Source organism: Scyliorhinus torazame, chromosome 16 (assembly GCF_047496885.1).
Source record: "Scyliorhinus torazame isolate Kashiwa2021f chromosome 16, sScyTor2.1, whole genome shotgun sequence".
NCBI lineage: Eukaryota > Metazoa > Chordata > Chondrichthyes > Carcharhiniformes > Scyliorhinidae > Scyliorhinus > Scyliorhinus torazame.
The window spans coordinates 7,747,406-7,770,596 of NC_092722.1; the positions used below are offsets into that span (position 1 = coordinate 7,747,406).

A 23,191-nucleotide genomic window follows, 5' to 3' on the forward strand; every position below is an offset into this window, starting at 1 on the left:
GGGGGGGTGACGAGGGGGTGGGGGGGTGACGAGGGGGTGGGGCGTGACGAGGGGGTGGGGGGGGGTGACGAGGGGGTGGGGGGGTGACGAGGGGGTGGGGGGGTGACGAGGGGGTGGGGGGGTGACGAGGGGGTGGGGGGGGTGTCGAGGGGGTGGGGGGGTGTCGAGGGGGTGGGGGGGGTGACGAGGGGGTGGGGGGGGTGACGAGGGGGTGGGGGGTGACGAGGGGGTGGGGGGGGTTGACGAGGGGGTGGGGGGGGTGACGAGGGGGTGGGGGGGGTGACGAGGGGGTGGGGGGGGTGACGAGGGGGTGGGGGGGGTGACGAGGGGGTGGGGGGGTGACGAGGGGGTGGGGGGGGTGACGAGGGGGTGGGGGGGTGACGAGGGGGGTGGGGGGGTGACGATGGGGTGGGGGGGGTGACGAGGGGGTGGGGGGGTGACGAGGGGGTGGGGGGGTGACGAGGGGGTGGGGGGGTGACGAGGGGGTGGGGGGGTGACGAGGGGGTGGGGGGGTGACGAGGGGGTGGGGGGGTGACGAGGGGGTGGGGGGGTGACGAGGGGGTGGGGGGGTGACGAGGGGGTGGGGGGGTGACGAGGGGGTGGGGGGGGTGACGAGGGGGGTGGGGGGGTGACGAGGGGGTGGGGGGGGTGACGAGGGGGTGGGGGGGGGTGACGAGGGGGTGGGGGGGGGTGACGAGGGGGTGGGGGGGTGACGAGGGGGTGGGGGGGTGACGAGGGGGTGGGGGGGTGACGAGGGGGTGGGGGGGGGTGACGAGGGGGTGGGGGGGGTGACGAGGGGGTGGGGGGGGTGACGAGGGGGTGGGGGGGTGACGAGGGGGTGGGGGGGGTGACGAGGGGGTGGGGGGGTGACGAGGGGGTGGGGGGTGACGAGGGGGTGGGGGGTGACGAGGGGTGGGGGGGGTGACGAGGGGGTGGGGGGGTGACGAGGGGGTGGGGGGGTGACGAGGGGGTGGGGGGGTGACGAGGGGGTGGGGGGGTGACGAGGGGGTGGGGGGGTGACGAGGGGGTGGGGGGGTGACGAGGGGGTGGGGGGGTGACGAGGGGTGGGGGGTGACGAGGGGGTGGGTGACGAGGGGGTGGGGGGGGGTGACGAGGGGGTGGGGGGTGACGAGGGGGTGGGGGGGTGACGAGGGGGTGGGGGGTGACGAGGGGGGTGGGGGGGTGACGAGGGGGTGGGGGGGTGACGAGGGGGTGGGGGGGTGACGAGGGGGTGGGGGGTGACGAGGGGGTGGGGGTGACGAGGGGGTGGGGGGGTGACGAGGGGGTGGGGGGGTGACGAGGGGGGTGGGGGGTGACGAGGGGGTGGGGGGTGACGAGGGGGTGGGGGGGTGACGAGGGGGTGGGGGGTGACGAGGGGGTGGGGGGTGACGAGGGGGTGGGGGGGGTGACGAGGGGGTGGGGGGTGACGAGGGGGTGGGGGGGTGACGAGGGGGTGGGGGGGGTGACGAGGGGGTGGGGGGGTGACGAGGGGTGGGGGGTGACGAGGGGGTGGGGGGTGACGAGGGGGGTGGGGGGTGACGAGGGGGTGGGGGGTGACGAGGGGGTGGGGGGTGACGAGGGGGTGGGGGGGTGACGAGGGGTGGGGGGGTGACGAGGGGGTGGGGGGGTGACGAGGGGGGGTGGGGGGGGTGACGAGGGGGGTGGGGGGGGGGGTGACGAGGGGGTGGGGGGGTGACGAGGGGGTGGGGGGGGTGACGAGGGGGTGGGGGGGGTGACGAGGGGGTGGGGGGGGTGACGAGGGGGTGGGGGGGGTGACGAGGGGGTGGGGGGGTGACGAGGGGGTGGGGGGGGTGACGAGGGGGTGGGGGGTGCGAGAGGGGGGTGACGAGGGGGTGGGGGGGGGGTGACGAGGGGGTGGGGGGGTGTCGAGGGGGGTGGGGGGGTGACGAGGGGGTGGGGGAGGGGGGGGTGACTGAGGGGTGGGGGAAGAGGGGGTGAGGGGGTGAGAGGGGGGGGTGACGAGGGGGAGGGGGGGTGACGAGGGGGTGGGGGGGGTGACGAGGGGGTGGGGGGGTGACGAGGGGGTGGGGGGGGTGACGAGGGGGTGGGGGGGTGACGAGGGGTGGGGGGGTGACGAGGGGTGGTGGGGGGGTGACGAGGGGTGGGGGGGGGGGTGACGAGGGGGTGGGGGGGTGACGAGGGGGTGGGGGGGTGACGAGGGGGTGGGGGGGGGTGACGAGGGGTGGGGGGGTGACGAGGGGGTGGGGGGGTGACGAGGGGGTGGGGGGGTGACGAGGGGGTGGGGGGGGTGACGAGGGGGTGGGGGGGTGACGAGGGGGTGGGGGGGGTGACGAGGGGGTGGGGGGGTGACGAGGGGGTGGGGGGTGACGAGGGGGTGGGGGTGACGAGGGGTGGGGGGTGACGAGGGGGTGGGGGGGGGTGACGAGGGGGTGGGGGGGGTGACGAGGGGGTGGGGGGGGTGACGAGGGGGTGGGGGGGTGACGAGGGGGTGGGGGGGTGACGAGGGGGTGGGGGGGTGACGAGGGGGTGGGGGGGAGACGAGGGGGTGGGGGGGTGACGAGGGGGTGGGGGGGTGACGAGGGGGTGGGGGGGTGACGGGGGGGGGGTGGTGGGGGGGGGTGGGGGGTGGGGGGGGTGGTGGGGGGGGTGACAGGGGGGGGTGGGGGGGTGGGGGGGGTGACAGGGGGGGGGTGGGGGGGTGACAGGGGGGGGGGTGGGGGGGGGTGACAGGGGGGGGGTGGGGGGGTGACGGGGGGGTGGGGGGGTGACAGGGGGGTGGGGGGGGTGACGGGGGTGGGGGGTGGGGGGGGGGTGACGGGGGTGGGGGGGGGTGACGGGGGTGGGGGGGGTGACGGGGGTGGGGGGGTGACGGGGGTGGGGGGGGGGGTGACGGGGGTGGGGGGGGTGGGGGGGGGTGGGGGTGACGGGGGGGGGTGGGGGTGACGGGGGGGGGGGGGGGGGGTTGACGGGGGGGTGGGGGGGGGGGGGGGTCTCCAGCTCCCGCCCGCGCAGCTCCGCCTCCCCCCACACCGCAGAACCCTCCCCCGGAGGAGCTCCCGGCCCAGGGAAGAGGCTTTGGTGTGACCGCCCCGGGCTGCGAGGGGCGGGCGCCGCCCGGAGTCTGAGCACCCACAGGCGGCCCGGCGCTGCTCACCTGGCGCGGCTCCGCCCTGCTCGAAGGAAGCCATCTTCACAGACTCGACCAACCGATCACAGACACACCGCCCGTCCGCCGGCGCCAGGGACCGCAAATCGATCACAGAACACCTCCAACACCATTGCCATTAAAACACTCAATTTAAAAACACTCTAATAGGACAGTTTGAAATCTTGATATAATCTAAAAGTCAGCTGTAGATTTAGAAAATAAACAAGATTGACAGGAGCATGTTCACTGAGGCATGCCGGAATTTGTAGTTCCCTGAGGGCACTGGGCATGCCGGCAGGTGTAGTTTCTTGAGGGCGCTGGGGCATGCCGGGAGGTGTAGTTTCCTGAGGGCGCTGGGGCATGTCGGGAGGTGTAGATTCCTGAGGGCACTGGGCGTGCCGAGAGTTGTCGTTCCTTGAGGGCACTGGGCATGCCGGGAGGTGTAGTTTCCCGAGGGCGCTGGTGCATGTCGGGAGTTGTAGTTTCCGGAGACACTGAGGCATCTCGGGGGTTGTAGTTCCTTGAGGACACTGAGGCATGCCGGGAGGTGTAGCTGTCTGAGGGCACTGGTTAATTATCGCGCCAACACCGTCGCTTTGTTTTGGTTCGCAGCAGAATTTAATTTTTTTCAACGTTTTGGAGTCAGCGGCTGTGCCTGTAATCAATAGTTTCTTGATAATTCAAACGGAGAGTGCGCGTGCGCGTCAACCGCCGCCCCAACCGGAAAGGAGGACGCTGCAGGGAGAAGGCTCGGAGCTGCATTCTTATAGCGACTTCCTCCTCCACCACCGCCGGATCCAACCTCACTGACTGGTCTGCGCACAGCAAGACCCCAGGATCCTGTGAGGTTGCTGGAGAGATAAATATTGGCCTCAGGACCAGGGCGATAGCTTCCCCCAGCTCACCTTCCACTCATCCAAGATCGGAAAACAGGCCATCTGACAGCCCCCAGCGCCTTCCCGTTGCCCCCCCTGGCCCCTCACTTCAGGCCCGTCTCCCTCCTTCACTTCACGCCCCTGTCCACACCCCACCGCCCCCCCCCCCTCCCTCCCTCCCCTGGATTCAGACCCTTCTCCCTCCTCCTCCCCCCCCCCCCCCCCACCACCACTCCCTCCACAACACATCTCTATTGAGGGAAATGGATAGTCAGTCCAGCACAGCGGGCCCACAAAGCAGACCATCTCTGTGCAAGATCTGTGGCTCTGACCGCCTGAAGACGTTTGGTGTCACTGCAACATCTTTGGAAGATCTGACAGCCAAAGGTAACTGAAGAGTCCGAGGTGCTGGTCACCCATCTATAAACACCTTATTGTCCACACACACGCAACGCACTAAGCTGGATGTCCAAGGTGGACAAACAGCCCCACCAGCTGACATGCTGGTTTCTCCGTCCCACCCTCTGGCCATTTTTACAGAAGTGGGGTGAGGAGGCGGGCGACATTGCAGCGTAAGCAGGTAGCCAACACAGCTCATTAAGAACTATGTGAGTCCAATTAAAGGCGGCTGACTGGGATTTTCCTCGCCCTGCCCAGGTTTCAAGATCCATGAGGAGAACATCTCATCTTGAAGCGCCCTCTCTTGAAGCTTGCTGCTCCTTTCACAACTGGAAGACCTCAGACTGGCCTCCAGCTCCTAGAGCTCGTCAAGGGCAGCACATAGAACGTACAGGGCAGAAGGAGGCCATTCGGCCCATCGAGTCTGCACTGACACACCAAACCCCTCACTTCCACCCTATCCCCATAACCCAGTAACCCCTCCTCACCTTTTCTGGACACTATGGGCAATTTAGGATGCCCAATCCACCTAACGTGCACGTCTTTGGACTGTGGGAGGAAACACGGCAGCACAGTGGTTAGCACAGTTGCTTCATAGCTCCAGGGTCCCAGGTTAGACTCCCGGCTTGGGTCACTGTCTGTGCGGAGTCTGCACGTTCTCCCCCGTGTCTGCGTGGGTTTCCTCCGGGTGCTTTGGTTTCCTCCCACAGTCCAAAGACGTGCAGGTTAGGTGGATTGGCCATGCTAAATTGCCCTTAGTGTCCAAAAAGGTTGGGTTGGGTTATGTGGAGGTGGGGGCTTGAGTAGGGTGCTCTTTGTAAGGCTGGTGCAGACTCGATGGGCCGAATGGCCTCCTTCAGCACTGTAAATTCTATGATTCTAAAGATGGCAAGTCCCTCTATAAGTCAGTTTATGGGGTGTCCCATGAAAATCACACCGTAACTGTCTCCTCAAAGGCTGGATATAGGGATGTTGTTCCGGCGCCCACAAACCATCCATTCTCTCTCTGCACAGATGCTGAGAGTTTCCAACTGTTTCTGAACATAAATGATGTGAAATACTCAGAAAGGGGGTCAGGAACCTTCCCACTTTCCAAAATAGACCTGAGATGTGTGACGTTGCAGGTCTTTACTCTGCTCTCTGATAATTTGAGTGAAATATTGCCCAGCTCAGCCCTCAGTTGTTCCCATTAGGTGGCGCTAGTTTACAGTTTAAAGTTGAATTGCGATTTAGTTTGTAACTCATTGACTTTTAATCTGACAATCCTGGATGTATAAATATTAAAACATTGTTGATAAAAGCATTATTTACAAGCAGCTACTCAAATTAGGTGGATTTTAAATGGTTATCACGTGGGTTAGGTGGTGATTTTAGAACATTCCTCTTTAACATTTAACTGTTGTATCATTGTAATGTAACAGGAATGCGTAAATGACCCCCTCGATCAATGAAGTGACATGTAAATATAGTTCCAATGAAGCTCAATGTAAATTTAAGGAATATCTCATCTTGATGAATATTTTACAGCAGTATTCACAAAAGTGGAGACTGATGATGGTGTTGTAATTAGAGAAGAAGGTGAAATTTTGGATGGAATTTTGGAAAGAGGAGTATTAAATGGTTTGGCATCTTTGAAAGAGAGGGGCAGCACGGTGGCGCAGTGGTTAGCACTGCCGCCTCACGGCACCGAGGACCCTGGTTCGATCCTGGCCCCGGGTCACTGTCAATGTGGAGTTTTCACATTCTCCCTGTGTTTGCATGGACATAAACGTGCAGTTAGGTGGATTGGCCACGCTAAATTGCCCGTTAATTGGGGGGGGGATCTTTGAAAGAGAGGAAATTGCGAGGGCTCTAATTCTAATATTTCAAACCCCCCTGACTACAGGAGTGGTGCCAGAGGATTGGAGGACTGCCAAAATTCTTCTTGTGCTTTTTTAAAATAAGGGGTGATCTGAGTAATTATAGGCCAGTTAACTGAACTTTAGTTGAGGGCAAATTATTGTAATCAATTCTGAGGAACAGTAGAAGCCTTAATTTAGAAAGACATGAGTAGATCAAGGAAAGTCAGCATGGATTTTTTTTAAGGAAATGTAATATCTGATTAACTCAATTTAATTTTTTGAGGAGGTGACACTTTCAGTTATAGAATCATAGAATTTACAGTGCCGAAAGAGGCCATTCAGCCCATCTAGTCTGTAGTGGCCCAGGAAAGAGCACCCTACAGAAGCCCACGCCTCCACCCTATCCCCGCAACCCAGTAACCCCGCCTAACCTTTTGGACACAAAGGGGCAATTTAGCATGGCAAAACCACCTAATCTCATCTTTAGATTGTGGGTGAAACCGGAGCACCCGGGGAAACCCATGCACGGGGAGAAAGTGCAAACTCCACACAGACAGTCACCCGAGGCTGATGTGAATGTGGCCTACATAGAATTAAGCAAAGCTTTTGTTTTGTCCCACATGCCAGGCTGATGAAAAAATGAAAGCCCTTGGATCAAGGGGGAGTAGCAAATTGAATCCAAAATTGGCTATGTGGCAGGAAGCAATAGATAATGGTTGACAGATATTGGGGCAACTGGAAGATTGTTACCAGTGGGGTTCCACAGGGCTCAGTACTTGGTTTCTTGCTTTTGATAGATTATATTCATGATTTAATCTGAAATGTAGGGAGCATGATAAAGCCATTTGCAAATGATACTAATATTGACTGTGTGGGTGAGAGTGAGGAGATTAGACTGCAGGGATGAGAAAGCTGGGCAGAAAAGTGGAAAATTGTTTTCACGGCTGAGAACTTCAGATTGTGCAATATCTTAGTTTGTTTTTAGTTTGTGAGCCTCCTGAAAGCTGAGGGATCCTCTAATTTATGTTTGTGGGTTTTTTTTATGATTTAGGGAGAAAAAAACTAGGTCTGGACAAAGTTGGTGCACAGCAAGGTTATACAGTTGTGCTTGAAAGTGATGGAACAATTGTTGAGGATGAAGACTATTTCATACTCCTGCCAGACAACACAATATTCATGATCCTTGACTCCAGTCAAAAGTGGACTCCTGTTGATGAAGGTAAGCTGCTGTTTTGGGAAGAGCTGAATGATAATATCAATTGTGGACAAGCGGCATTGCAAAAGATTCTGAAAGGACCTTCGATTCGATGGTTCTGTATTTTGCCTTTCCAAAGCATTCAGTGCAATGTGTTTACTTAATTATTTAGTGCATGGATTTGAAAGATTTAACGTGCAGAATTTTCTGCCAGAATAACAGAATAAGTTTAATATGCATACTGTTAATGTGTAAATCGTCCAAACAAATTGTGGCGGGAAAGAAGAGATCCTATAAATTGTGAATCCCATATGTTGTTGGAGAATTTCTACTTGCAAAATAACACCTCCACCTCCCCATTCCAAGCTTTTGTTCATGTCATCTTCTCACTCGGTTTGGGTTCTGCCAGGGCCACTCAGCTGCTGGCTTCATTATTGCCTCGATCCAAGCACAGACAAAAGAACTGAACCCAAGGGGTGAGGTAAGAGTGACTGGCCTTAACAACATGGCAGCATTGGTCTGAGTGTGGCATCAAGGAGCAAAACTGAAGTCAATGGGAATCGGGGCACAAACTCTCCACTGGTTGGAGTCATATCTAGCACAAAGGAAGATAGTTGTGGTTGTTCAAGATCAATTGTCTCAGCCCCAGGACATCTCTGCAATTCCTCAGGGTAGTGCCCCAGGCCCAACCATCGTCAGCTGTTTCATCAATGACCTTCCCTCTATCATAACATCAGCAGTGGGGATGTTTGCAGTTTGTGGATTATGGCACAATGTTCAGCACCATTCATAACTCCTCAGATACTAAAGCATACTATGTCCATATGCAGAAAGACTTGGACAATATTCAGCCTTGGATTAATAAGTAACACCCAAGTGGCAGGTAGTAATCATCTCCGACAAGAAAGAATCTTAACTATCTCTTTTCTTTTTATAAATTTAAAGTACCCAATGCATTTTTCCAATTAAGGGATAATTTAGCGTGGCCAATCCACCTAACCTGCACATCTTTTGGGTTGTGGGGGCGAAACCCACGCAAACACGGGGAGTATGTGCAAACTCCACACGGACAGTGACCCAGAGCTGGGATCGAACCTGGGACCTCGGTGCCATGAGGCAGCAGTGCTTACCATTGCGCCACCGTGCTGCCCTTTAACTATCTCCTCTTGACATTCAATGGCATTACCATCACTGGGTCCTCATTATTAACATCCTGGGGATTACAGTGGCAGAAACTGAACTGGACCAACCGCAGAAATACTATGACTACAAGAGCAGGTCAGGGATTTCTACGGCAAGTAACTCGCCTCCTGACTCACAAAGCCTGTCCACCAGCTACAAGCCACAAGTGATCGAACCTGGGACCTCGGCACCGTGAGGCAGCAGTACTAACCACTGCGCCACCGTGCTGCCCCCTGACCACCACCTTGAACATTCTCTTCCTCCAACACTGACCCATGGTGGCAGCAGTGTGTACCATCTACAAGGTGCACTGGAGCAACTCCCCAAGCCTCCTTTGACAGTATCTCCCAAACTTACAGCTGCTACCATCTAGAGGGACAAGAACAGCAGACACATGGGAACACCACCACCTACAAGTTTCCCCCCAAGTCACACATCATACTGACTTGGATCTACATTGCCGTTTCTTTACTGTCACTGAGCCAAAATTCTGGATCTGCCTCCGTGGGTGATTCAAGAAGGCAGCTCACTGCCATCTTCTGAAGGGCAATTGGTAATAAATGCTGGCTTACCTAAAATAAGGTAGCCAGGTGAAGTTACAACAGAGAACTACATGCATACTAAAAAAACAGAAGTAGCAGGTGATAGACAGAGCTAAGTGATCCCACAGCCGATGGATCAGATCAAAACACTGCAGCCCTGCTACATCCACTGATGAATGGTGGTAGACAATTGAACAACTTAACCGGAGAAAGAGCCTCCAAAAACACTCTGATGTTCCGTTATGGTGGAAAAGAAGAGACTAAAGCCTTTGCAGCCAACCTCAGCCAGAAATGCCAAATGGATGATCTGTCTCAGCCTCCTCTTGATGCAAGTCCTAAACCAATTCAGTTCACTCCACTTGATATCAAGAAAGAGCTGAAGGCACTGGAGACAGGAGGTGCTACGGCCCCTAACAAAATCCTGGCTCTAGTAGTGAAGACTTGTGTCACAGACCTAGCTACACCTTTAGCCAAGCTGTTCCAGCCCTTATACAACACTAGCATCTATCCAACAATGTGGAAAATGGCCCTATGACCTGTGCAGAAAAAAGCGGATAAATATAATCTGGCCGACTACTGCCCCATCTGTCGATTCCCAATCATCAGCAAAGTGATGGGAGGTGTTGTCAACAGTGCTAACAAGCCACATTTACTAAGTGACAATCTGCTCTTTAAATGTTATCTTTAATGTATCTTTAAATTTACCCAGTTCCAAACCCATCTATTTTCCTAACTCAGAGTTAAACCTCCTTAAACAACATCTCATAGGTCTTAAAACATGGGCAAAATTCAGCAATAGATACCACACCAGGCACTTGTATCTTTGGGGTTTGCTTCTGACTTAGGATCAAACATCTGGTTTCTCAAACAGGCTTGTTGGGAGTTGATACAGTTTCCCGCTGTGAACTGAATTCTCAAAACAGCTCCATTACATAGGGTGAACTTATTAATAATAATAACCTTTTAATGTCACAAGTATGAAGTTACTGTGAAAAGCCCCTAGTCGCCACATTCCGGCACCTGTTCGGGTAAGCTGGTACGGGAATTGAACCCGCGCAGCTGGCCTTGTTCTGCATCACAAACCAGCTGTTTAGCCCACTGAGCTAAACCAGCTCTTCATGCCACGATATACTGTTTTTTTCCTTTTGATCTTCCCTGATCTGAACTAACCTCAGATCTTCCCTTATCTGAACTAGCCTCAAAAGTCATTCTTAATTACCTTAATTTTGTGAATTAACCTTTTGTAATTGTAAAATTAACATCCCATTCTTAAGCATTCACTCTCCTAGCACACAGTGGGAGCAGTGTGTGCCATCTACAAGATACACTGCAACAACTCACCAAGCCTCTCAATCCTGAGTCTCTAGCACCTAGAAGGACAAAGCAGCAGATGCATAGGAACACCACCACATGCAAGATCCCCTCCAAGCCACTCACCATCCTGACTTGGAAGTTCTTTCACTGTTGCTGGGTCAAAATCCTGGAACTCCCACCCTAACAGCGCTGTGTATATACACTATCTGCATCACGTGAACTATATCGGTTCATATTGGGAATGCTCCTCCAGCACCTCGTGGGCAATTTGGGATGGATAATAAGTACTCACTTTGTCAGCAATGCTCACAACCCAGGGTCAGACATCTGCTTTTACTTGACCCCTTCTCATTGGAATATCACAGGTCAACACCATGGCAGTCCAGAGTAACTATATATCGGTTATTGCAAAACAAGAATTCTCTGATCCGCTACAAGGAGAGTGTAGAAACTACACTTCATTTTGGCCATTAACATTTAATTTGTCAAATTTCATGCCAGCAAAAGTCTCCGCTTCACCCACAGAAATCGAGATGGATGATGATGTCGATGGTGTTGGACCTGTAGACAGTGGGAATCAACCTGAGTCGTCTAATGATTGGAAAGTTCTCGCCAGACAACTTAAACAAAGCTTTGCCTGCATTATTACAATGTCTGAATCGGACCTGCAGGTAACAGGAAAAGGACAAATAGATCAGTTAGTAAATTTATAATAGAGTACCAAGTTCTATAAAGCCTGACATCTTTCATGTCTTTCACACTCTAGCAGTTAAGGTCTTACTGGTTAAAGCGCAGTCAGAGCCCCATAGTTGAAGCTGCTTTCAGAAATGCAGATACAGGATTGGATGGTAATCAGATTAACTTGGTATTTTGGGTTGAAAATATTTTGGAAATGGCTTCATTCTAATTAAAATAAAATAGAGCAAGACCTTTAAACCGACCAATCCTAATTTCAGACTACCATAGATTTTCTCCATCATATTAAAAATGGCAAGCAATTAGGAGAGAGTTACTTGTAGCTATAGAAAATGAGGATAAGGCCACAAGAGTAACTTGTAAATCTCGTTCCCTATAATTTTACAAGGTTTTTATTCTGTAAAAAGGAGCAATATTTCACACTTCTCTGAATGCCATAGCTCATTTGACCCAACTACGATAAGAGTAGTGTTCTAAATCTGCATCCCCTAGTGAAAGCACATTAATAGTCAGGAAATATCCTCCCAGCCATTCTGAACCATTATGTCCCTACCACAGTTTTCCAAGTCTCGGAAACAGTCTTCCCTCACTGGGTGGAATTTTCCCAAAGTGTCAATCCTGTCAGAAAACCAGGCAGAATCCCGCCAGAGGCAGGAAAACCTACCATGTATTCAGCCTTTTTAACAATTTTGTTCTCATATGATTCACGGTGCACTTGTAGTGGCTTGCCTCTGATCCGCTCGCCCGGGAAACTTGATCAGACAGCACCACATTTCTTGGAGGGACCCCTCATCAAACGTCTGCATGGTGTCGAGCAGAGACTTGACATCCTGTACCTGCGTCGGCCAGAAGTCGAGCCAGCATGGTCACCAACCCTGCCTGGGAGGTTGTGCATAAAGTTGTGATAGGGAATGCCAGCTCGCTCCATAAATGGACGGGATTACAGCGCCAACAGAAGATGAATGACCCTCTTCGTGCAGCCAGGGTAAGCCTGCCTCCTGATGTGTTCCGCTACACTCCTTCACACACCGTTCACAGCTCTGCAGTGATCCCTCTCCTCGCCACCTCATGGGGTCCCAACACTTGTCATGGCGCCCCACTCGCCCCTCCCCCCAGTAGCTAATCTGCTCTCACATGCCAGACTTCATCACCATCTGACCCGGCAGGCCTCCAGCCTACATTCTCCCCATCTGTCTCATTGCAGGGTAGATTTGAGCACAACTAGCCTGAGCCACGCAGAGCCTCCGGAGACCACAGACCCGAGGACGACATCTCGGAGACCAGCATCTAGGAGGCATCACAGCTGTCATCCACATCCTCCATCAGCGCACATACTCACACCCCTGTGGGATTAGCTACTAGGCAGGCTTCTGGGTCACTCACTGGTGAGCACCTCACAGCTGAAGATCCACAGCAGGCAGACGAAGGGATGTCCCAGGGATCCGGCAATCGGAGGGATGCCGGAGCCCAGGATTCTGCTGAGCCCCAAGCCGATGACGTGCCCCTGGGTCTAGTAGACCCAGAGCTGCTGCAACTGTAAAAGCTGAGTCGTGAGCATCAAGAAGGGATGACGCCATCCTTCCTTGGACTGCAAGGCCGACTGGAGGAGTCCCATCCCCTCTGTCCACGGAGATGGTGCCTTTCTCCAACACAACGAGACGAACTCTGCAAGGGTGGCACCTGCAGTGGAAACTTTGGCGCAGCACGTGCACTCAATGGCGGGCGATGTTTTTTCCATGGTTCAGGTCATAACCTCCAGGGCTGAGGGATGATCTCCATGGTGCAGGGATTGGTGGGACTCCACAAGTGTCGCGGCAGTGAACGGCAGGGCTTCTGGATCTCACTCCAGCTGCCCATCGATCTCATGGAGGAGCCCTGGGGCCCCCAGGCACCTAAAGGGAAAAGGATCGGCAGGAGTGCAGCTCAGGTACTTCCACCCAGGAGATCCTGGCGCGTCCAGCCCATTTGACAACCCCCTCCCTGTGAGTGGCACACCTCCAGGAGGGCAGCACTGTAACACCCTTGCAGCCTGATAGTAGGCCCGGACCTTCAAGTTCCAGGCCTCCTAGGAGACGCCCGCCAAAGTCATACCAGGCAACAGGGCTTGGAGGTCAGCAGGCTGCTTCAACCTCTTCTCTGGATCCTGGGGATACACCTGGATGTGGCAGTAATTTGAGGAAGAGTAAGAAATGACAGGCACCTCGTGGGCACAGGCACTAGTAGAGGTAATGGAGCACTTATTAAAAATCGCTTTGGTCACCCATACAGATGTCATGTCATGGCACCATGCTTCGCAAACCCCTGCGTAAACCCGGTGCTTCACCCTGTGCAATGTGCGAATGGCAGTGCTCTGTCTCTCCCACTTCCCACACTAACGATGCAATAAAGCCACGTGGCTTCTGGTGCAGGCGCCCCAGTCCGTGTCCCCCCCCCCCCCCCCTCATCCATGGAAAGTTCACCCCACCACCAACATCAATGCTCAGGCCTCTCATGTTTGGCAGTATTCTCTAGCTATAAGGATACCAAGGGCTAAAAACGTGTAGAGAGTCTGTCCACCTCGTCAGTAGGTGAAGAAAAGCACAGGGCCCTGACCTCGGAGGAGGCAGTAACAGCTGAGATGTGTTATTCAGCCTCTCGACCCCAAGATAAGCCCGTTTATTGACAGGTCACATTCACTTCTCATTCATCCAGGAGTCAGATATTTTGCAAAGGATAAGAAGAGCATCGCTCTGTCCTCACTGCACATCATCATCATTCTCCTGCAGCGTCCACCCCACAACCCAAAGATGTGCAGGTTAGATAGATAGGCCGTGCTAAATTGCCCCTTAATTGGAGAAAAAATAATTGGGTACTCTTAAATTTTAAAAATATATATTCTGCAGCAGCCAATCGCTTTAGTGCCCTGCCCATGAATGGAGCCACCATCACGATGACCTCCCGCAGGCACCACAGTAGCGCACAGATGTCAGATCACAGGGTGGGAGAGATCTTCACTCCATAGTCCTGAGCGTCACCAAACCGAGAGGCTATGAGGGTGTTCCTAGCCCTGCGCCCCTTGCAGGCCTTGGCCATCGCCCGAGGTCCTTCCTCCTCCGCGGGTTGCCCCTCATCACCTTCCTCACCATCCACTTCATCCAAGGAGATGTGACGTTCCTCCATCTCCTCCTGGTCCTGCCGCTCACCCCCCTGAAATGCCAGGTTGAGTAGAGCCCAGCAGATAACTATAATGCAGGACTCTCTCTGGGGGCTATATTGGAGGGTTCCCCCTGACTGGTCCAGACAACGGAACAGAATCTTGAACAACCCAATCATCTGCTCAACCGGTGCAGGCATCGCCACAGGAGTCTCATTGTAGCGAGTGTCAGCGGGTGTTTGTGGCCTCTGCGCTGCTTCATCAGCCACCTCCTGAGTGGGTACCCTTTTTCCCCGTGGAGGCAGCCCTCCAGTTGCTGCTCTCACTCGAAGACTGCTGGTATCTGCAAGTGTCCCAAGATGTAACTATCATGGATGCTCCTCTGGGCCGTACATGATGCACATCGTGTGATCACTGACAATCTGGGCATTGAGGGAGCGGTATCTCTTGCAGCTCACAGGTAGTGCCCCATGCTGCCATGTGGGTGCAGTTGATGGCATCCTGCACTTGGGGCAAGCCTGCCAAGTGGTCGAAGCCCATGGTCCTGATGCACTGGTCCCGGCCCAGGTTGGTGTACGTGTGGGTCCTCGCAAACAGCACGTCTGCGACCTCCCTTATCCACCTGTGCGCAACTGACCTGGAGATAGAAACCTAGAAAATAGGTGCAGGAGTAGGCCATTCGGCCCTTTGAGCCTGTACCACCATTCAATATGATCATAGCTGATCATGCAAATTCAGTATCCCACTCCCGCTTTCTCTCCATACCCTTTGATCCCTATAGCCGCATGGGCCATGTCGAGCTTCCTTGTGAATATATCCAACAAACTGACCCCAACAGCTTTCTGTGGTAGAGAATTCCAGAAGTTCACAACTTTCTGAGAGAAGAAGTCCTTCCTCATCTCAGTCCTGAATGGCTTACCCTTATTCTTGGGCTGTGACCCCTAGTTCTGGACGTCCCCAACATCGGGAACATTCTTCCCGCATCGAGCCTGTCCAGTCCCATCAGGATTTTATATGTTCTAAACTCCGGTGAGTATAAGCCCAGTCGATCCAGTCTTTCTTCATATGTCAGTCCTGCCATCCCGGGAATTAGTCTGGTGAACCTTCGCTGGACACCCTCAATAGCAAGAATGTCCTTCCTCAAACTAGGAGACCAAAACTGCACAATACTCAAGGTGTGGCCTCACCAAGGCCCCGTATAACTGCAGCAAGACATCCCTACTCCTATACTCAAATGCTCTCGCTATGAAGGCCAGAGCCGCACAGTTGGCCCGTCGTGCCCTGAAAGAGCTGGTGGCATAGAAATTCAGAGCGGCAGTGACTTCCAACGCCATAAGCAACGTGTGACCTCCCAGCCCACGTGGTGGCAACTCTTGCATCACCTGGCACAGCTGGCCCGCCACGACCAGGGTCAGGCGCAGTTGTCTCCAGCACCGGACCTCTGACATTTGAAGATAGGAAATTCTATGGTGGAATAGCGGTTGCAGGTAGTATCTCCTCGAAGCACTTACCTGCCCCCCCCCCCTCCCCCCAACGTTCTGTCCGCTGCAATTTACACCCTGGAGGGTAATGTCAACCTGAGCGCTGACCTCCGATATCTCCTTCGGAGGTGAGGTCGCCCGGTTCTCATTTCCAAATGTTGCCAGCGTGACGCCACACCAGCGCTCGATGGGTATTCAGTAAAGGGAGGCAGTCCCGCCGGGAGGACTCGCTAATAAGGTGCTGGTGTACGAGATTGCCGATCTCCCGTGGAGGGGTTCTCATTACGCCACCGACAAGGAGCCTGGAAAGTCGGAAACACACAATCTGCCCACGTCACCATTCTTGCTGATGGCTAACGTGGGCGAATATCTCTCTCTGTGAGTCTGAGTGAAGGCAAAGACACTTGGGCATCGGGGAGCAAAGGACAATAAACTATTTTAAGACCAGTAAACCTTTGGGTTGTTGCCCATTTTTTGTTCTATATACCTAAACCCTAAACCTTCCTTGACCTGTAATAAATGGCCTGGAATGCCTAAAATACAAATACATTCTAGCTGCCTGGAAATGTATGGTCAACAAGGAGGATCAGTGTTTATGTGCAAAGTGTGGATAAAGGACTGTTTAGTAACTTGAGGAAGCCAGCGGTAGTGGAACAAGGGTAGCACAAGTGGATAGCACTGTGGCTTCACAGCGCCAGGGTCCCAGGTTCGATTCCCCGCTGGGTAACTGTCTGTGCGGAGTCTGCACGTGCTCCCTGTGTCTGCGAGGGTTTCATCCGTGTGCTCCGGTTTCCTCCCACAGTCCAAAGACGTGCAGGTTAGGTGGATTGGCCATGATAAATTGCCCTTACTGACCAAAAAGGTTCGGAAGGGTTATTGGGTTACGGGGATAGGGGGGAAGTGAAGGGCGTAAGTGGGTCGGTGCAGACTTGATGGGCCGAATGGCCTCCTTCTGCACTGTATGTTCTATGTAAACTTGGTGAATTCTATGTAAAATATGTTTAGCTATTAAAGTGCATTTCTTAACTATAATAAACTTGAGGTTCAAAAAAGTCAACATAATCATAATCCGCATTCTAGGGGTTAGTGAGACAATGAAATGGACTCTTCTTCAGTCCAGTATACATCTTCGAAGAGCATTTAAGAAACAACAGGAAAAAATTCAACTGATCCTTCTATACTGTGCCATTCAGGGTATATCCATTACCAGCCAACCTTCAACAATGCAATTCTTCAGGTGGAAAATACTTTAGACACTCTAGAAAACATTGCAATCGCTGAAGACAATCGCGCAATTTCTCGGAGACCTCAGTAACTGATAATGCAAGTCATTGGCTTCCCTTAGCATCTGTAACTCAATGGGCTCCATTTTATGGGCCACTCACAGGCAGGAAAACTGGCGGGTAGATCCATAAATTAGGGCTCCGTGCCACACTTTTACATGTGGCAGGGGAAGGTGTTGGGTGGGTCGCCTTTAAGTTGGCAATTAATACCCAATTAAGGGTCTCATCCTGTCACCACTGAATAACAAGCGCAGGAGCCTCCACTCAATATGCAGCCTGGTAAGTTTAGCTCTGCAGGCTGCTGCTCAGTGAGACGACGTCTCCATCATTGAACACCACCTTGGCCTACCCACAGCACCAGCAGTGGCCTTGGCTCCTGCTTGGTACCGCTGATGTGCAGAGCTGCCAGACTCCAATTGCCAGAAATTCTGTGAGGTGTGTCGTCCTCCTGGAGAGGGATGGAAGTCGTACCTCATGCTGATTAAAGGTCTGTGGCAATCCAGCTGTGTGGAGGTGGCCTTGCCCCAAAATCTACACTGGGGTGAAAAACCTAGTCCAATATCTCCTACTTGCAAGATCCCCTCCAGCTCTTTGTGAAGGCCTAGAGTAAATCTATTTTTATCACAAATTCTGGTAACCTGTTCTAAGTATTGAAAAAGAAACAATTCTTGGTGAAAACCTAACTCTACTTTATTTTGTAGTGATATCCTCCCTCCTTCCTTATCGGGCAGCTAGAATTTCATGATGTCGACATTGCCACTTAATGGTGACTATGTTCGAATTAGTTGTTGAAGAATGGGACAGACACACATTAATACTCAGTGGAACTTTTGCTTGTGATCAAATACATTTTTGCCTGTACTCCTGAATTGTAATTAGGTCAATTGGAAATGCAGTAGCTTTCGGTGTATCTTTATTTGACAGGCACTGATAGATGTACGATCTACTGAGCTGGCAAAGGAACTGGGAGAAACTCCAAAAAGAGCTGAAGCAATGCAGGACTCCCTTCAGCTTGCAATTGATAACCGAGAGGAACAACGGGAAGCAAAGGAACTATTAAAACTGTACAAGAACACTCCTCTAAATGGTGGTTAGTCTGATGTTCTGAATATATAGCAAATTCGTCATCATTTTATTTTTTAAAATTATAAATTTGTTTCCAACTTGGGGCAGCACGGTGGCACAGTGGTTAGCACTGCTGCCTCACGGCACCGAGGTCCCAGGTTCGATCCTGACTCTGGTCACTGTCCGTGTGGAGTTTGCACATTCTCCCCGTGTGCGTGGGTTTTGCCTCCACAACCCAAAGATGTGCAGGGTAGGTGGATTGGCCATGCTAAATTGCCCCTTAATTGGAAAAATGTTCTCTAAATTTTTTTTTTTTAATTGTTTCCAACTCCACACATTTTTTTGCAGCAGTGAATGTCAACAATCTTTGAGCTATGTTTTTCAACTTGGGGATAATTTACAACCTGATATAGTAATGGCCTGGAAACCACCGGGATCCATGACCAGTTAGCTTTCTGAGCTGGACCAGGTCTTTGCCACAGCTGGCAAAGTGCTCTATTTTAAAAAAAATTTAGAGTACCCAATTCATTTTGTCCAATTAAGAGGCAATTTAGCGTGGCCAATCCACCTACCCTGCACATCTTTGTGTTATGGGGGCGAAGCCCCACGCAAATTGCAAACTCCACACAGGCAGTGACCCAGAGCCGGGATCAAATCTGGGTCCTCGGCGCCATGAGACTGCAGTGCTAACCACTGCACCACCGTGCTGCCCCTGAAAGTACTCTATTTAATGTTAATCCGTGTTGTTGGGAGTTGAGAATCTTCAGAACATGAGTTCTGAATTTCATTTGCGCAACTGGGAAATCCCTGATCAGCACCTGAATACTTCACATTGTCGAGTTGACAGCCCTCGCCCCAATCAACAAGCAGCTAACATGAGGCCGGCATTGTTCAAAACTGGCTGCAGATTGATCAGCTGCAGGTATTGTGAAGGAGAGAATTTATGTATGCATGTTTCTCAACACTGACACTGGCATCAGGAAAACAGTACTTAGTACATTTTCAGTGTGACCCAGTCGGACTGTAGACCAGTGATCTCGATTGATGGATTGTTGCCTAGCAATAGCTGCTGATACAAGTCATGCAGACCGACAGGCAGAAACTTTCTGAAAAGGTTTTTATGGACGCAGTCTTTTGTTCCCAAGGCAATTACAAAAATTTTGATCCTACATTTTTCCTAGATTCAGAACCGGCTAAAGAATCTGATCAAGTGGATTGTTTGGATCCGATAAGCAGTGAACCCTCTTCGCTGAACAAACGCATAATTAATGTTCTCAATCAGAAATCCAGCCCGGAGTTCAGCTTGTCGAATGTGGAGCTGCAGGTACAATAAATTCACTTGTTAGCACATTTTTAGAAGTTTGTATTTCACCTTTTTAATTTTTGTCTATGCTGAGTCCACAGAAATGATGGGCACGATTTAACGGCCGCATTGCGCCCGGTGCGGATGCGTGCACGCCAGTTAAATCGCAGGACAGGCCAAAATCAGAGTCTGCTCCGGGAGCCAATCGCTTTCACTCTCGTTGGCGGGTTCCGGATCCCGCCCAGTCACCAACTGTCACCAATTAAAGGCAATCTCCATCCCATTAACGGGATGGACACCCTGTCTGACGGCCTCCCGGGAACTAACGGGCTCCCCAGCGAGCAGTCACGCGCCGTTTTGCACTCCTATTTAAAAACAGGAACCCAGCGCAGTGGCTGCTGAGGGGATCGGAGGGGATGAGCAGCCATCTTGGTTTTCGGGCAGGCAGCCCAGCTTACACCACCCTACCTCCTTTGAGATAAGGTGGGAATGACCGGAGGTCTGAGACCAGGAGATGCCCGGACTTGCTAACAAGGTTACTTGGGTTAGAAGGCAATAATTATGTTTTATCTCCCTTCCAGGTAGAACAAAGCCCTCCGTTGTTTAAAAAAAAATCAGTAGCTTCAATATCCTCATTGCCAACCAAGTCTTAGTTATACAGTAAGATTTATTGGTTAATCTAATACAGAGAGTTTAGGATTTTTTAAAATTTAGATGTAAATGTTGATTGCTGGATTAACTGAGTATGCCATTTACCTTCAGAAAGTTTTCAACGAGAATGAGAAGGATTTGCAATCCGCTTTAAAGATTTCCATGGAGAAGGTAAAGGGTTTGCAACGAGACTGTAGGGAGGAATTTCAGAAGCGCATGTCCAAAGTGACGTGCCTGGAACAATTGAGCAAACGTTCAAGAAACAAAAGAAAACTGTAAAATACTGTGGCCGCCCATTGTAGCCGAACATGGTTCTGCAACTCGAAGAGTGATAAATCTTGGCTCCCAGCATTCAAAAGCAAAATAATCAAACATTGTCATGTGTGGGGTGGGGAGAAAGAAACATTTGATTCTTGTGGCACTCGGTGTCTGCATCAAGCACGTTCAGACCAAGCATAGCATAAAGCCGATGCAGACCGAGTCACTTCCTTCTGTCTCACCAATATCCTTTCAGCCCAACATCGAATCACTATCTGATACACCAGGGTGAACTTTAAACTCAATTTCACATTTGATATTAAATGAATTACAGCATCAGAATAGTTACAGCCCAGATATGGATCAGCATCCATTGTGACCCAAGTGTCGGGATTTTATAATTTTCTAACCAGCAAGAAGAGGACTTGAGCCCATCAGTTTGTGCTGCATTCAAACGCCTGTTAATGGCAATAAAATGCTGGTCAGCGCTGCCCAACCATATGGTATTTTGTTCCTAATCTCAGCTGCGCTGTTCCCAGATAGAATCAACGATAACACAGGTAATTTGAAAGGGAGAAAGCAAAATTTGATCATGAGAGGCACCTACATACCATTTACAGCATAATAACTTTATAATTACTACTAAAAACCCTCTGTGGCCCTAAAGGGCTATTTTCATATTTGTTGAATGTCAAATTTCTCCAGTGTAAAGATACTAAATATTTTTATGATTTTTTTTTTTTATAGCTTTTTTAAACTCTTACCAATATGTATGTTTCAATCATTTTGTTATCTTTAAAAATGAAGGACTTGTAGTTTTTACTTCCTGATTTGCAGCCTCTAAGAATACTTCAGTGTGATTGGTCGCCTCCCTTGTTAAATGACATCACTGTTGCTGTAGAGCCCCTTGGTGCCAAATTTAAACTGACACAGGAGACGTCTGCACCTGATCACGAGAACATGGCGGATAACTTTCTTCAAGGTCAACAGTTAGCACTGTTGCTCCTCAACTTGTCTCAAAATCCAGGCCAGTGAGGAAATTGACAGAGTAAATGAGGGAATGGTACTTTGTCAGGTAACGAAATTCAGCACAAGAGCAAACTGGCTTACGATTCAAACCAGTAAAATAATCCAAGAGAAATTTATTCTCACAATTGACTTTGAGAATGTGCTACTTCTGAAGGCCATAGATGTAGAATCAATTGAAGTATTTCGAATCGCAGAATCTACAGTGCAGAAGGATGCCTTTTGGCCCATCGAGTCTACAATGCCCCTGAAAGTGCACCCTTACTCAGCCCACATCTCCACCCTATCCCCGTAACTCAGCAGCCCACCTAACATTTGGACACTTTTGAAAGAGGGACAATACCCGCAAAGTAATCATATTGAGGGATAGGGAATGGGTTGTGGAATTAAAATGTGCAGCCCATGGCTATTAAGAGGAAGTGTAGGCCACCTTCCCTACTGAGCCTGTTTCACTATGCAAAGACCCTGTCATTTGTAACATTGGTTATGTTTGGAGTTTCCTGGATTCTGTCACTGCATTACTCAACTTCAACTAATAGATTTTGTTTGTACCAATGGATGAAATAAGTACCCATGAAAAATTAAAGTATCTCCCCTCAGCAGATTGACTTGAGTAAGAATTGTGCCCCACGTATTAAGTAAAGCCAATTTGCTTAACGTATTAGTTATTAAGGAGATGCTTGTCTGAATGGAAGCTTTCCGAGCAAGTTTAAACTATATTCTGGTGGGTGTGAGTGCACACGTTCATTTGCAGTGTGAGATCCCATTAAACCTTGCCATCATATTGGACTGTTGGTCGGTATCAAAGATGGTGCTGGCCATGGAAAGCAAATTCTTGTTAGACTGTTAATCAGCCTGTGAATCCTTCCACCACACACCACTGTCCATGGGAGGAGGGCGTTGATACGAAAACATTAACAGCCCACCTGTGATTACCCCACAGCTGATTTGATTTGATTTGATTATTGTCACATGTACCGAAGTACTGTGAAAAGTATTTTTCTGTGGCCGAGGGAACGTACACAGTACGTACATAGTAGACACAAGAATAATCAACAGAGAACATTGACAAATGGTACATCGACAAAACAGTGATTGGTTACAGTGTGGAACAAGGGGCCAAACGAAGCAAATACACGCGCAAGAGCAGCATAGGGCATCGTGAATAGTGGGCGGGATTCTCCGACCCCGCGCCAGGTCGGAGAATCGCCGGGGGGCCGTGCGAATTGCGCCACGCCAGCCCGACACCAGGTCGTGATTCTCCACAGAGCGGAGAATTGGGGCCATTGGGGCCAGCGCGGTGCCAGTCGGGGGCGATTCTCCGGCCCAGATGGGCCCAGCGGACGTAAAAAAAAAAACCTGAGTCCCACCGCCGCCATTCAAACATGCTCTGAGCCGGTGGGACCTCGGCGTTGAAGGGTCTGGGGGCAGGCAGCCTGTGGTGGGGGAGGAGGAGGGGGTGGGGGGAGTCTGATCCCGGCGGGGGGACCTCCGATGTGGCCTGGCCCGTGATCGGGACCCACCGATCGGTGGGCCGGCCTCCTTTCTTCCGCGCCGGCTGCTGTACTCCTGCGCCATGTTGGGTCGGGGCCAGCACGGACAAGGGAGACACCGCGCATGCGTGGAAATCGCACCGGTGGGAATGCGCGCATCGCCCATTCCGCGGCCGGATCAGCAGCTAGAGTGGCGTAAACCACTCGAGCGCCCTGTAGGAGCCAGCATTGCTGATCCTGGGGCCGTGTTGACGCCGTCGAGAAACGCGACAGCGTTTCCGACGGCGTCAACATTTAGCCTCAGGATCAGAGAATCCCACCCAG

General features: G+C 52.0%; 2 protein-coding genes across 3 annotated transcripts in view; one reads left to right on the forward strand and one right to left on the reverse strand.

Annotated features, from left to right (window-relative positions):
• Window positions 1-4,046, reverse strand: part of pex14 (peroxisomal biogenesis factor 14) — a 370,669-nt gene extending 366,623 nt beyond the window's left edge. Inside the window, exons 1-2 of the mRNA XM_072477722.1 lie at window positions 4,036-4,046; window positions 3,137-3,170 (exon numbers count right to left, since the gene is read on the reverse strand). Coding sequence (XP_072333823.1) covers window positions 3,137-3,170; window positions 4,036-4,046 — 45 coding nt within the window. The remainder of the gene's footprint in view (window positions 1-3,136; window positions 3,171-4,035) is intronic.
• A 149-nt stretch (window positions 4,047-4,195) lies between these two features.
• On the forward strand, window positions 4,196-22,814 carry dffa (DNA fragmentation factor, alpha polypeptide). Of its 2 annotated transcripts, none has more exons than XM_072477869.1 (6): window positions 4,196-4,392; window positions 7,297-7,464; window positions 11,004-11,149; window positions 17,996-18,161; window positions 19,318-19,460; window positions 20,206-22,814. In XM_072477869.1, the coding sequence occupies exons 1-6, from the start codon at window positions 4,269-4,271 to the stop codon at window positions 20,242-20,244; spliced, it is 786 nt and encodes a 261-aa protein (XP_072333970.1). In that variant the 5' UTR covers window positions 4,196-4,268; the 3' UTR covers window positions 20,245-22,814. The 2 variants fall into 2 exon arrangements, with proteins under 2 accessions (XP_072333970.1, XP_072333969.1); XM_072477868.1 differs by having other exon boundaries at window positions 4,199-4,392; window positions 20,202-22,814.
• The last annotated feature ends 377 nt before the right edge of the window (window positions 22,815-23,191 follow it).

What these genes read in the sequence shown, in the direction of transcription:
- dffa (XM_072477868.1), top strand. Translation starts at nt 4,269, where the DNA reads ATGGATAGTCAGTCCAGCACAGCGGGCCCACAAAGCAGACCATCTCTG. An exon ending in GGAAGATCTGACAGCCAAAG is followed by an intron (nt 4,393 to 7,296) that starts GTAACTGAAGAG and finishes TTTATGATTTAG; the next exon opens with GGAGAAAAAAACTAGGTCTG. An exon ending in GTGGACTCCTGTTGATGAAG is followed by an intron (nt 7,465 to 11,003) that starts GTAAGCTGCTGT and finishes CTTCACCCACAG; the next exon opens with AAATCGAGATGGATGATGAT.